The 14,365-nt window shown below is 39.2% G+C and overlaps 1 protein-coding gene across 2 annotated transcripts in view; it reads left to right on the plus strand.

Annotated features, from left to right (window-relative positions):
- The window catches only part of GRM5 (glutamate metabotropic receptor 5), a 644,237-nt gene that overhangs the window by 250,733 nt on the left and 379,139 nt on the right, over positions 1–14,365 (plus strand). For both annotated transcript variants that reach the window (XM_042237642.2, XM_060404226.1), the window contains exon 3: positions 2,750–2,999. In XM_042237642.2, the coding sequence (XP_042093576.1) occupies positions 2,750–2,999 (250 nt within the window). The remainder of the gene's footprint in view (positions 1–2,749; positions 3,000–14,365) is intronic.

Consider the following 14,365-nt stretch of genomic DNA (forward strand, 5'->3'; position numbering starts at 1 on the left):
GATTAATGCCATTTGCTCCATGGTTTATTTTAGCTGCTCCAAGAGAGAGCATATTAACTAAACTAGAGTATTCTTTATAACCCCAATGTATGCAATTATTGGAGCTTCCCTGGTGGTTCAGGGTAAAGAATTTGCCTGCAGTGTAGCAGCCGCAAAAGACAAGGGTTTGATCCTTGAGTCGGGAAGGTCCCCTGGAGGAGGAAATGGGAACCCACGCTGGTATCCTTGCCTGGAGATTCCCCATGGACAGAGGAGCCGGCAGGATACAGTGCATAGGGTCTGAAAGAGTCAGACAGGACTGAAGCGACTCAGCACACATGAAGTGTTATTAGGTCCAGGCTGCCTATAAGATATTTTGTTGTTTTTTAGTCTTTAAGTCATGTCCTGCTCTTTTGCAACCCTCTGGACTGTGGCCTGCCAGTCTCCTCTGTCCATGGGATTTCCCAGGAAAGAATGCTAGAGTGGGTTTCCATTCCTTCCCAAGGGGATGTTTCCAACCCAGGGGTAGAACCAGCATCTCTTGTGTGGCAGGCAGGTTCTTTACCACTGAGCCACCAAAGCAGCCCATAGATATTTAAGATTCATAAATTATGATGTACAAAAACCCATATATTAGGCTGTGTTATCTGTGATTTTCAGGCGATAAAACTGAGACTTAGAGATGATAAAAGCTAAATTAGAACTCAGACCTAATCAAAAAGTTCTCTATTACAAGCTGTTTCTATATAACTTACTATATAAACACACAATGTTTAAACAAGGCTGTTAGAAGGCATGCTAAAGATTATTACTTTGTAAAGGTATTTTCTCTATTTAACTATGAATATATTGAGAATTTTCATTATTGCCATCACAATCATTATGCACTAACATCAAATTATTTTTTGCAAATGTCCCAGCATTAATATAACCGTCAAGTGCAAGACAGTCAATTGAAAAGTAGAGTTGGCTAAAAATGATCAGACAAAAATAGATTACTCAGGTTAGTGTAAGACTAATAATGTAGCTCCCTTGGCACATTTTTCGGGAAGAGCCGTTTAAACTTTGTTAATTGAAAAATAACTAAATTGTCTACCTGCCGTCATCATAGAGGCTCCTTGCTTTAATTCTGAAGAAGGAGACATGCAGATGTTTGTTGGCTGGGGATCAAGCTGCTATCAGGGTCTAGTTCTGCTTTGCCCTTTACAGTTTGTTCACAAGGATGAAACTTCACAAAAAACCCACCCTCAACGTCTGAGGCTCTTATTTGCTGTGTGCTCACATGCTATGATGGAGCACACATAGGGCTAGGAGGGAGAAGACAGATGTTCAAACCCAGACTCTGCCATCTACCTGCTAATTGCAAGCTCCAGTTGCATCAGCTGCAAAAGGAAGATAATTGTACCTTTATCACAGAGTTGATGTAAGGAGCATTGAGCTCAAATGTATGAACCAACTTTCCATACATCAAAATGCTACAGGGCACAGTTATTATCTCTCTTATCGTCTTATCGTGAAATGTGTGCAGTTGAATGCCTCGTACTCATTTATTCCTTTGAGATCAACCCCTCCTGGTGAAATTACGTCTCCTGACTGATAGGCTATTTCCATCCCACAGCTTGGTCCCACAGCTCAGTTGTCTTGTAATTGTCTCCTGTATTTTTCAAATTAATCGCCCTTCCCCACATTATCTTTTGAAAGCTCAAAAAATGAACCTGTCATGATTTATAGGGCCTCAAAAGGCTCCAAAAATATCTAAAATTGAAGCATCATGACCTTTAAATTGGAAAGAGAAATGCAGATATAATTGGACTTCTGAGTCTCCTAAAAGTCAGTGGTAGAAGAGTGGAGGGGGTAGAATCTTCAGGCTTAGACAGATCCATGAATAGAATGCAGCTTTCCACCTCCTGGGGACAGGAACTCCATGCAACTGTAAACTTAACTGCCTCATCTGTTTTCTTATCTGTGGAAGGAGGTCATAATATATGTCTAATTATATTATTCTGAAAGTTAAATGAGGTCACATATATCTTCATACACCTCCTGGCTGATAAGTGGTCGTCAATCTTGATCCCCATGTTCCATAATTTTAAAAGATCGCCATCAGTCCTTAACCCCAGAACTTTGCTAAACACTTTGGAATTATTCCCCCCGAAGCAGTAACTTTCCAATGGTATACAAAACTTCAAATATTTTAAATGCGCTTATACTTTTATCTGTGATAAGACTAAAATCTCAATCAAGGATCTGGAATTTTCACTTGCAATAAAACCATAAACTATCATGATTAGGAATAAAATATATGGATAATAGTCTGTAAAATATAATAGTAAGATAGTTGTACATCTATTCTACATCTGTATATTATGGCTTTAAACACAAAAATCTGCATCAGTGGGGTGAGAGGATCATCTAATGAGAAACAGAGGTGAGAAAGTTGAGACAGAATGAAAAAACAGCAGGTAAATATTTTCTATCATCTCACACAAGAGTATAAGCTTTTTGGAATCAAAGGAGGAGCCAGATTGCTAGTACTGTTTGTGATATTCTCTCCGTGGAAAAGTTTTAACAGATCAGTGTGTATATGCCTACTGTAGTTTGATTGTATATTGTCCAAATAAGCAGATCACTGAAAGAACAAAATCTCCTTCTTCTCTTCAAGTACCAAATCCAGCACTCCCAGGGGACCTGCACACTCCTGGCCCCACCGCATTCCAGCGCTACCCGGTGACTCCAACACTCTCCCTTCTCCTTCTCTGTTTCCCTACAGGCAACTATGGAGAAAGTGGGATGGAAGCTTTCAAAGATATGTCAGCCAAGGAAGGGATCTGCATCGCTCATTCTTACAAAATCTATAGCAATGCGGGGGAGCAGAGCTTCGATAAACTGCTCAAGAAGCTCACGAGTCACTTGCCCAAGGCTCGGGTGGTAGCCTGCTTCTGCGAGGGCATGACGGTGAGAGGGCTGCTGATGGCTATGCGGCGCCTGGGGCTGGCCGGAGAGTTTCTGCTTCTGGGCAGGTAAGTGCCAAGGAGACAGTTTACTTGCAGGTAATAATGTCAGGGATTTGGCAGCTTCAGAGGGTATCTCTTTTGCTTTGGAAGCTTAATCTGTTGTAGTGCAAGTAGAGCTTAAAAATCATCAACACCAGAGCCTGGAAATAATCACAGAAAATAAGCAGATAGGCCATGGGCTGATGACTGATGACAGCAGAAATCAACATGAAAATGAGGAATCCTTAAGTCCTCAAAAAAGAATTGTAAGGAAATGAGAAGGCTTTTAAAATAACTTGCATAATCCCCCTTGATAAGTAAACACATGTCAAACTTTATGCAGTCTCTTCTGAAATTGATTCTAAGAATGGCTGTGTAAGCTTCTTTTAAAACGTAGCGTTTTAGAACTTGGGGCTAGAACGGAGGGAATTACTTTTAGTACTAATTTTAAGGCATTGGTAATTTGGCTCATTATTTTATTTCAAAAGTGTTATCGCATTGCCTGATCACTCACATTGTTACCAGATGAGTTTCTAAAAGATTAATTTGACTTTAATTATCTGGCTGATATACTTGATTGGCACAACTCATCTCATTTCCTCCTGATCTTGTTGAATCAGTATATTAGTTAGTGTTCTGCAAAGAAGCAGCAACAGCAGTGTTTATCTATGAAAAGAGATATCCAGAAGAATCAAAGTTACTGCTCTGGTCCAAAAACTGGCAGGTGTGATACTCAGGAAAATCGAATGCTTCAGTTTCAGTCTGAAGTCCAGAAAAGACTAATATCCCAACTGAAGCAGTCTTGAAGGAGGAGTTCCCTCTGACTTAACCTTTTTCAGGTTTTCCATTGATTGGATGAGGCCCACCCACCTTAGAGAAGAAGCTTCATTACTCAGTCTACCCATACAAGTGTTAATCTCATCCAGAAATATCCTTGTAGACAGAATAATGTTTGGCCAAATGTTTCAGCACCCTATGGCCCAATCAAGATGTCACATAAAGTTAGCCATCACAATCCAAGTCAACACCATAGTGTGAAAAGGTGAACATGGTTCACCGTTTCATCCCTTTAAAAAGTCATGATATTATCACATCTTTTCTCGCTAGGTAGCCGATTTAAAGAGAGACAACCTTCAGAACCACTCCATCTTTCTTAGTGTCACTGTCCAAATTAAAAGCCAGCTAACTTGTTATTAGCTTTGGATGGCTCATTAAAGAAAACATGCTTCCTTTATTTTCCGAATGCTTGACTGACCTTCTGTGATGAGACTTAGCTCCTGCTTGGCTACATTTTATGACAGCCAGTTCATGAAATTAATTCTCTTCTGTCTGAGCTGATGGCAGTAGATTGATGGGACTGTTTTATATGAGGCCAACCATCCTTCATAAAAATGATATGAGTGAGATTCCATTCTCATCGGTGTCATATGTTTTGTTTAAAATCATCCCTTGTTGGAAAGAGTGATGCATCAGCTAGTTTCACACAATCCAGGAACCTCCTCACTGCCAATATTCTGATGTTCCAAAGTACAGTGTTACCAGTGAGATGAAAAGAACAAGAAAGAAGATGGCTTTAAACAGTCCTGTTTTTCTTTATGGGGAGTGAGACAATGGATTCTGCAGCTCCTGTCTGCTGCTTTGCCAACATAAATAAGACAAATCCAAAGCACTTGCCTATCAGCCATATGTTATATCAACAAACAAATGTATTTTGATCACATGTACCCAAGAAAAATAGGTTGGTAAGTACTATATTTCCATTTTCCATCTGCACTTTTTGCCAATAGTATCACAAGGCCAAAATTCAATATTTTGTATATTTTAAAATTTATTCTGTATGTGCTGTTGATAAGTTCTTTTCAAATCATTTCATTCATGAAATAATAAATTCATAGCCTTAACTAGATTTCTTAGTTCTCTCATTGATTAGCTAATAATAATACAACATTTACTTGAGCACCAGTTCATCTTTGAGCAATTCTATTAAAAAAAATCTTCCTTTCTCTGAATTTTAAAAGTATCTCTCTGTAGTTTCTACATCTTGGATCATATTTTTCTTTTTGAAAGTAATATGCTATTCTCTTTCAAATATCTGGAAACCACAGTCCGGTCCTTAGGCCCCTTCATCTTCCCTTGGAAATCCTTAATTGTTTTATTCCTATTTCTTCATAGTGAAAAGGCACTTTGGGTCTGGACCATTTATCAGGACCGTTTATAGGATCATTTATCAAGTGCTGTGTGCCAGGTTCTTCACTAACCATTTAAGTGCATTGTTTCATTTAATTATTAATTTGACAAATATCAAGTTGCTAGAGACTTCCCTATAGTTCAGAATCTGCCTGCATTACAGAAGACCGAGGTTCGATCTCTGGGTCTGGAAGATCCCCTGGAGAAGAAAATGGCAACCCATTCCCCTATTCTTGCCTGGAGAATCCCTTGGACAGAGGAGCCTGGAGGGCTACAGTCCACGGTGTTGCAAAGAGTTGGACAGGTCGAAGCCACTAAGACATAGTATCTCTTAAAATGTTTGGGCTGTATTAGTGAACAAAATAGACAATAATCACTACCCTGGTGGACCTTGAAGATGATGAGTTAGATAAAAGTTAATAAGTGCTGTGAAAAAAAATCTAAGAACAACTTGCATGATGACTACCATTATCATCTCCATTTTATAGTCACGGACTTTTAAGACTCAGTAAATACTCAGTTACAGTAATAATAATTTATTATATAGACGTATGCCTTGAAGGCAGCATTCCAAATGCCTGTGTAACTCTAGAGACTGAGCAGTTAGCACTGTGTCCTACTCCTTCCAACAACAAACAACAGCAAAGAGAATTTAGATCATCTATTCACTCTCATTTTATAAATGAGGAAACGGATAACCCAAGTGTTTGAATGACATGGTCAGAGTCCCACAGGAATCCAATTACCTTGACTCAAAGTCTTGTACTGGTTTCTACTGTCACCTATAGAATAGAAAAGGGGGAAAGTTATAAATTGATAGCAGATTCCTGGTTCTTCATAGATCCTTGGTGTAGGGGAAAAAAAAAAAAAAAGACCCTAGATGATTCCAGTTGAAGTTAGCATTTTAATATTAATGTTCCCTCCTAAAAACTCCCATTCAGCTAACCCTGTAACTCCTAGTATTTTAAGGCAATTTTGTTTGCATATATTTCCCTGATCTCTCTGTATGCTCCTTCCTTCCCTTACCCCCAGAGCAAACTTAAATGGATCTTAGATACAAGAAATCAAAATTAAGAGAAAAGACTATATTCAGAGCTTCCTATAGGACTCCACATTTAACCACTATAGTTACTTAAAAATCTACCCAGCTGCCTTGGGACAGGCATGTTTAATAGGTCATTCAACTAAAATGTTAGGCAGGTCCAAGATAACTCTGCCTCAAAGACAACCTCATCAATCAATATATCTCACCATCTGTGCTGCTCATCTGTAGAACGTTAGAGTGATATGGACCTGGCCACTGGGTCTTCTCATTTGAGCTCTGGGTAATCTATTGTCTCATTGCCAAGAAAAATGTCCTGTCTGGGTCCCGGAAATAGTCTTGCTAAACACCTTAGCCTTGACAGCAGGGTGAGATCAGTAATCTGAACAAAGGGGCTTATTGTTCTAGAATGGATACAGTGGGTTAGAGCTTGACTTGGGAAAATATTGAGATATATTATTTACAACTTGTAAAACCTAAATGTTAACTTGGAAACAAGGACCAATTTTCAACAAATGAATAGTTTAAAGATTGTTTAACCTTGTCTATGATTAAAACTATTTAGCTAATTGAATTAAGAATTTGTTACCAGGACACAAGAGGAAATGTACTTAAATTTCAAGACTCATTGGAATTATTACCAGTGTTTTCTTCCCCCAGAGGTTATTGATTTCAAGCTACTGCTTTTAGCTTTTATTTTTTTTAATTGAAGTATAGTTGATTCACAATGTTGCGTTAATTTCTGCTGTACAGCAAAATTGTTCAGCTATATATATATATACTTTTCCTATAATTTTTTCCATTTTGGTTTATCTCAGGATTTGAATACAGTCGTTTATTCATCCTCTGTGTACTAGTTTGCATCTGCTAATCCCAGTGAGTGAGTGAGTGAGTGAGTGAAGTCGCTCAGTCGTGTCCGACTCTTTGCGACCCCGTGGACTGTAGCCTATCAGGCTCCTCCATCCATGGGATTTTCCAAGCAAGAGCTCTGGAGTGGGCTGCCATTTCCTTCCTTCCGCTCTTCTCCTGCCTCTTGGTAATCAGGTATCGGTTCTCTGTGTCTGTGAGTCTGTTTCACAGTTGGGTTTATTGGTGTCATATTTTTGATCCAACATATATGCAATATCGTATGGTGTTTGTCTTCCTTTTTCTACCTTACCTCATTCAGTGTGATAATCTCTAGCTTCATCTGTGTTGCTGCCAATGGCATCATCACGTTCTTTTTTACGCGCGGGTAATACTCCATTGTGTATATGTGTGTGTGTGTGTCTATACAGCACATCTTCTTAAAGCATTCATCTGTTGACTGACAGGTTGTTTCCATGTCTTGTCTGCTGTGAATAGCACTGCTGTGGACATAGGGGTGCATGCATCTTTATGAATTGCAGCTTTATCCGGGTATATACCCAGGAGTTGGATTGCTGGATCATATGGCAACTCTATTTTCAATTTTCTGAGGAACCTCCATACAGCTTTCCATAATTGCTGCGCCAACTATATTCCCACCAACAGTGCAGGAGGGTTCACTTTTCTCTACACTCTCTCCAGTATTTGCTACCTGTAAACTTTTTATGGTGACCATTCTGACCAATGTGAGGTGATATCTCACTGTAGTTTTGACTTTGAATTCTCTAATAATTTAAGATGTTGAGCATCTTTTCCTGTATCTGTTGGCCATCTGTGTGTATCCTTTGGAGAATTGTCTACTGAGGGTCCTCTGCCCATGTTTTGATTGGGTTGTTTATTCTTTTGTTGTTGTATGAGATGTTTATCAGTGTTTCTCATCGAAGGTCATGCTGCATCAATATTTTTCGAGATAGAAAGGATAACAGCTCACTTTAATAAACATCTTTGTGGATAGAATTATACACTATTGTTCTAGTAAAACTATGATAGTAGCTATTATGCAGAAGTAGACATTAATCTTTATACTTGTATCTCAGCAGAGTATTCATTATATATGTAAATAAGTACACCTGATTTCCATTGGGCCATTTAGTATAATTTAATTGTAGTGTGAAAAAAGTTATTTTTTGAGAAATATTTATAATTTATTTACAATTCCTCTCAATCCAGATGCAATGTACCAGTCAGAGGTTATTTTCATCAGAGGTGATAATGCTGGGATATAGCTGATATTCTACTTTTACCAAGTTGCCAGGAGCACAGTGTTCAATAGTTAGGAAACTAAAACTCTCATGCAGAAGGGAAAAGGGCTTGACTAACACTTTACCACAGAATGTATCACAATTGACTCAGCCACTCCCCCTTTCCATGGATATTTTGGTTGTTTCTAGTCTTTTATTATTATAAAGTAGATTGTAATATATAGGACTTCCCAGGTGGCTCAGTGATAAAGAATCTGCCTGTCAGTGCGGGAAACATGGGTTCTATCCCTGGGTTGGAAAGATCCCCTGGAAGAGGAAATGGCAACCCACTCCAGTATTCTTACCTGGAAAATCCCACTGATAGAGGAGCCTGGTGGGCTGCACTTTGTGGGACTGGAAACAAAGAGTCAGACACAACTGAGCAAGCATGCACACACGCACATGTTGTAATGTACCATCATGGGCATGTGCTGTTTCGTATTTACAGTGATGAATCTTCATTGTAGATTCTCGGAAGTGGGATTGGCTAGATCAAAAGATAAATGCGTATGTACTTTCGCTAGATAGTGTCAAATTCCTTTTGAAAAATTTTATTTTCCCTTCAGTGATGTGTGGAAAGTAGCTATTTCCCCTCAACTTGTCTGACAGGATATGTGTCAAGCTTTTCATTTGTAAATCTGTTATTGGACAAATGGTATATCAATGTAATATAATTTGAATTTATTTTTTTCTGCATAAGGTTAAACTTTGTTTTCTTATACTAAAGTACAAATATATACTTCTTAGTAAACTATCTCTGTACATCTTTTGTTCACTTTCACTTTTCACTTTCATGCATTGGAGAAGGAAATGGCAACCCACTCCAGTGTTCTTGCTTGGAGAATCCCAGAGACGGCGGAGCCTGGTGGGCTGCCGTCTACGGGGTCGCACAGAGTCGGACACAACTGAAGCGACTCAGCAGCAGCAGCAGCAGCAGCAGTACATCTTTTGTCTGTCTCTTATTAGATAAAAAAGTTGCTTTCATTGAGTTTCTGTTCTGTTTTAGAAGATAAAGAGAAAGGGAAAGAGAGTGGGAAGGAGAAGGAGGTCAGCAGGAGAGGAAAGAGTGGGGAGCAGAAACTGAATGTTCTAAGCAACGCTGGATGTTTCAAGTTTTAGATGCCTTTAAGTTTGGTAATTTGTTGTTGTTCAGTTCCTCATTCATGTCCCACTCTTTGTGACCCCAGAGACTGCAGCACGCCAGGTTTCCTTCTCTGTCCATCACCAACTCCCAGAGCTTGCTCAAACTCATGTCTATTGAGTTGGTGATGCCATCCAACCATCTCATTCTCTGTCTGTCGTCCCCTTCTCCTCTTGCCTTTAATCTTCCCCAGCATCAGGGTCTTTTCTAATGAGTCAGCTCTTTGCACCACGTGGTCAAAGTGTTGGTGCTTCAGTTTCAGCATCGGTGTTTCCAATGACTATTCCAGGTTGATCTCCTTTAGGATTGAGTGGTTGGATCTCCTTGCAGTCGAAGGGACTCTAAAGAGTCTTCTCCAGCACCACAGTTCAAAACCATCATTTTTTGTTAATAGTTAATGTGTCATATTTTATTTTATTTAAATATATTTTATTTAATATATTTTATATTCAGCATATATGTGATATCATACGGTATTTTTCTTTTTCCAACTTACTTTGCTTAAATAATCTCTAGATCCATCTATATTGCTGCAAATGGCATTATTTCATTATTTTTATGTATAACATTCCATTGTGTGTGTGTGTGTGTAGATATATGCTGCTGCTGCTGCTACGTTGCTTCAGTCATGTCCGACTCTGTGCAACCACAGACATGGCAGCCCTCCAGGCTCCTCCATCCCTGGGATTCTCCAGGCAAGAACACTGGAGTGGGTTGCTATTTCCTTCTCCAATGCATGAAAGTGAAAAGTGAAAGTGAAGTCACTCAGTCATGTCCGACTCTTAGGGACCCCATGGACTGCAGCCTACCAGGCTCCTCCATCCATGGGATTTTCCAGGCTAGAGTACTGGAGTGGGTCACCAGTGCCTTCTCTGGTATGTGTATGTATATATTTAAACCTTCATCCCTTTGACTGCAAGGAGATCAAACCACTCAATCCTAAAGGAAACCAACCTGGAATAGTCATTGGAAACACTGATGCTGAAACTGAAGCACCAACACTTTGACCACGTGGTGCAAAGAGCTGACTCATTAGAAAAGACCCTGATGCTGGGGAAGATTAAAGGCAAGAGGAGAAGGGGACGACAGACAGAGAATGAGATGGTTGGATGGCATCACCAACTCAATAGACATGAGTTTGAGCAAGCTCTGGGAGTTGGTGACGGACAGAGAAGGAAACCTGGCGTGCTGCAGTCTCTGGGGTCACAGAGTGGGACATGAATGAGGAACTGAACAACAACAAATTACCGAACTTAAAGGCATCTAAAACTTGAAACATCCAGCGTTGCTTAGAACATTCAGTTTCTGCTCCCCGCTCTTTCCTCTCCTGCTGACCTCCTTCTTTAAACATTCATCTATTGATGGACAATTGATTACTCACTATTGTTAAATAACTGGACAAGGTCCCACTAATTTATCCTAGTGGCTGTTCTAAGTATCACAAAAGAGAGAAGTCTTTAGCAACACAAGTGTTTGTATATTTATGATAATTCCCCTGGTTATAGGTGGCTCAGAGAGTAAAGAATCCACCTGCAATGCTGGAGACCTGGGTTTGATCCCTGGGTTGGAAAGGTCCCCTGGAGAAGCGCATGGCAACCCAGTTCCGTATTCTTATCTGGAGAATCCCATGGACAGAGCCTGGGGGTTTATAGTCCATGGGGCCACAAAGAGTCATAACTGAGTGACTAAACACACAGCACATGATAGATTCAGTCTAATTTTGATTCAGCTTCATTTTTGTTGTTTTAGATTATCCTCCAAAAATTAAATAAACCTAGTAAATTTAAATGCCTTAAAACTTGTTGTAAATTTTGTGATGAATTTGTAATGCAAGTAAAGTTAGCCAGACTATGTCCTGCTTTGCCTGGAGTTGTTTTACTCCTTATCTTCCTTTGAGTTGGAAAGACCAGACAAATTACATTATGTTTCGTCTATAAACAGCCTGTTGTTTACATGCATGAGCCTCAGATTATATGAAAAATTCTCTGAACCATATGGGTTGAGCACTGAATATGTGTGAAGAAATTTGGAGAGCAACCTAGGAGACAGTATTTTCAGCCTTGTAGTATTTTGATATTTATTCCATCATTGGAGAAGACTTTTTTTAGGGGTGTGAGAATATGATAGGTGTTATTTTCCAAAAGATAATCCCAAGATATGGTTTATGAATTAGACGAAGTCAGATGCATATAGAAGAACAGTATCTCTAATGAAAATTACACTATTGAGGACTATGGCAGTGTGGATGATGAAAAGGCAATAGACCATGCCCTCCTTACTAATTAAAATGTGCATATCACCTTGTTTGTGAAAACAGTATCAGGACTATATGTCTGTGTTCAAGATCACCAAGATGTATACATCCAACATGTGCAACTTTTTGTATATCATGCACAACTCAATGAAGTCAAAAAAATATGTAGGAGCTGCTGATGTGTTGGATAATAAGGAGTGTAGGGAGATGTCAAGGGTGTTTTCTAGATTTAGTTCAGTTGCTCAGTCATGTCCGACTCTTTGCGACCCCATGGACTGCAGCACGCCAGGCTTCCCTGTCCATCACCAACTCCTGGAGCTTGCTCAAACTCATGTTCATCAAGTCGGTGATGCCATCCAACCATCTCATCCTCTGTCATCCCCTTCTCCTCCTACCCTCAATCTTTCCCTAAATCAAGGTCTTTTCAAATGAGTTAATTTTTTGCATCAGGTGACCGAAGTATTGGAGTTTCAGCTTCAGCACCAGTCCTTCCAATGAATATTCAGGACTGATTTCCTTTTAGAATTGACTTGTTGGATCTCCTTGAGGTCTAAGGACTCTCAAGAGTCTTCTCCAGCACCACAGTTCAAAAGCATCAATTCTTTGGCACTCAGCTTCCTTTATAGTCCAACTCTCACATCCATACATGACTAGTGGGAAAACCATAGCTTTGACTAGATGGACCTTTGTTGGCAAAGTAATGTCTCTGGCTTTTTAATATACTGTCTAGGTTGGTCATAGCTTTTCTTCCAAGGAGCCAGTGTCTTTTAATTTCATGGCTGCAGTCATCATCTGCAGTGATTTTGGAGCCCAAGAAAATAAAGTCTGTCACTGTTTCCACTGTTTCCCCATCTATTTGCCATGAAGTGATGGGACCAGATGCCATGATCTTAGTTGTCTGAATGTTGAGTTTTAAGCCAGCTTTTGCACTCTCCTCTTTAACTTTCACTAAGAGGCTTTTTAGTTCTTTACTTGCTGACTTCTAGATTATTAAGCATATAACAAGATAACTGATGGTACCTTTATTGAAGACAATTGGATCAGAACCAGGTATGAGGTGGAGAGCAGATCATGAGTTCAGTTTGGATAAGTTGACCTAAATGTGCATTTCAAACATGGAAATAGCCAAGAAAGTGAAACAATTTGTAAATCTGGAGCTCAAAAGAGAAATGTGTGTACTCAGTCACTCAGTCGTTTCTGACTGTTTGCGGCCCCATGGCCTGTAGCCAGCTGGGCTCCTATGCAAATAGAATTCTCCATGCAAGAACACTGGAATGGCGTGCCATTGCATACTCCAGGGGATCTTCCTGACCCAGGGCTTGAAACCACATGTATCTTGCATCTCCTACATTGGGAGGCAGTTTCTTTACCACTAGCACCACCTGGGAAACCCCAAAAGAGATATATAGGCTATAAAAAAAAATAAGCAATGCATCTGAATAATTTAGCTTTATTAATGGAAGATGTGGACATGTAGAATGAAGACAGAAAGGCTAAGAAATTGTCTTGGAGGGACTTCAACATTGAATGATCGGAAGAAAGATGAACTCAACAAAGGAGATAGAGAAAAAGCAAATTCACAGCTTGGGGAGGAAAACCCAGATGGTGCTGTGACCTGTGGAAGAGCAGGTTTAAAGCAGAAGCCACCAGTGTCAAATGATTCTAGGAGACAAGTGCAAATAATTTTGAGAGGACTTTTTTCGTAAGTGGAAGTAATTGAGGGTTTAGGAAGTGTTGAGTGAATGGAGAAATAAAAACAGTCAGAATGAAGTAGCTAAGAAGTGAGTAGGAGGTGAGAAAATGAACCCAGAGCACACAAGCCGCTGCTTTGGAAAGTGAAACTAAGGAATGAAGGATGATAGAACTATATATTGAGAGAAAATGAACTCAAGAGAGAAGTTTTTAACATAATATTTTACTTTTTCTCCAAAACTGTAGCTTATGATCACGAAAAGTATTTTAAGCAGTAAACAAGCTATACAATTAAAAGCACTTATTTTCACATCTGTAGCAACACAGGGTATTATTAAACGTTTTGGTGTTTACTAATGTTATATGTGAAATTTAGCATCATTATGTTCTAATTCCTAATTCGTTAATTATGAATGAGATTGTACACCTTTCATATTTTAGTCAATAGGTAATATATATTTATATTCTTTTGCAAGGTACCTAATCATGCACTGAGTCCATTCTTTTGTTTATTTCTTTCTTATTGGTTTATATAAAAGTTCTTTATAAATTAGAGTCTATTATTGACATGTGTAGCAGATATTTTCCCACTTCTAATTTAATTTGACTTAACTTACGGCATTTGGAACAATACCAAACTTTATACTTTAGCTATTTTTTCACATGTTTCTTCTATGACTCTTGCAATTTGTATATTGCATACAGAGGCCTGTCACAGAGATTTTCTTAGTGAGTTGTTTAACTTTAGGATCCAGGTAATAGGAGGATGTAATAAATGGGGGGACAGTTTATAGTATCAAGTCCCTAGAAATGTGGAAATGAGTGACATTTACAGTGTAGGTGGGGGGAGGAAGCTGAGAAGGTCAGCTCCAGATTTGGGACAGAAAGAATTTATGCCAGAGGCAAAGGTAGGCAATGTTTAAAAGTTTG

This window comes from Ovis aries, chromosome 21, assembly GCF_016772045.2.
Source record: "Ovis aries strain OAR_USU_Benz2616 breed Rambouillet chromosome 21, ARS-UI_Ramb_v3.0, whole genome shotgun sequence".
Classification (NCBI taxonomy): domain Eukaryota; kingdom Metazoa; phylum Chordata; class Mammalia; order Artiodactyla; family Bovidae; genus Ovis; species Ovis aries.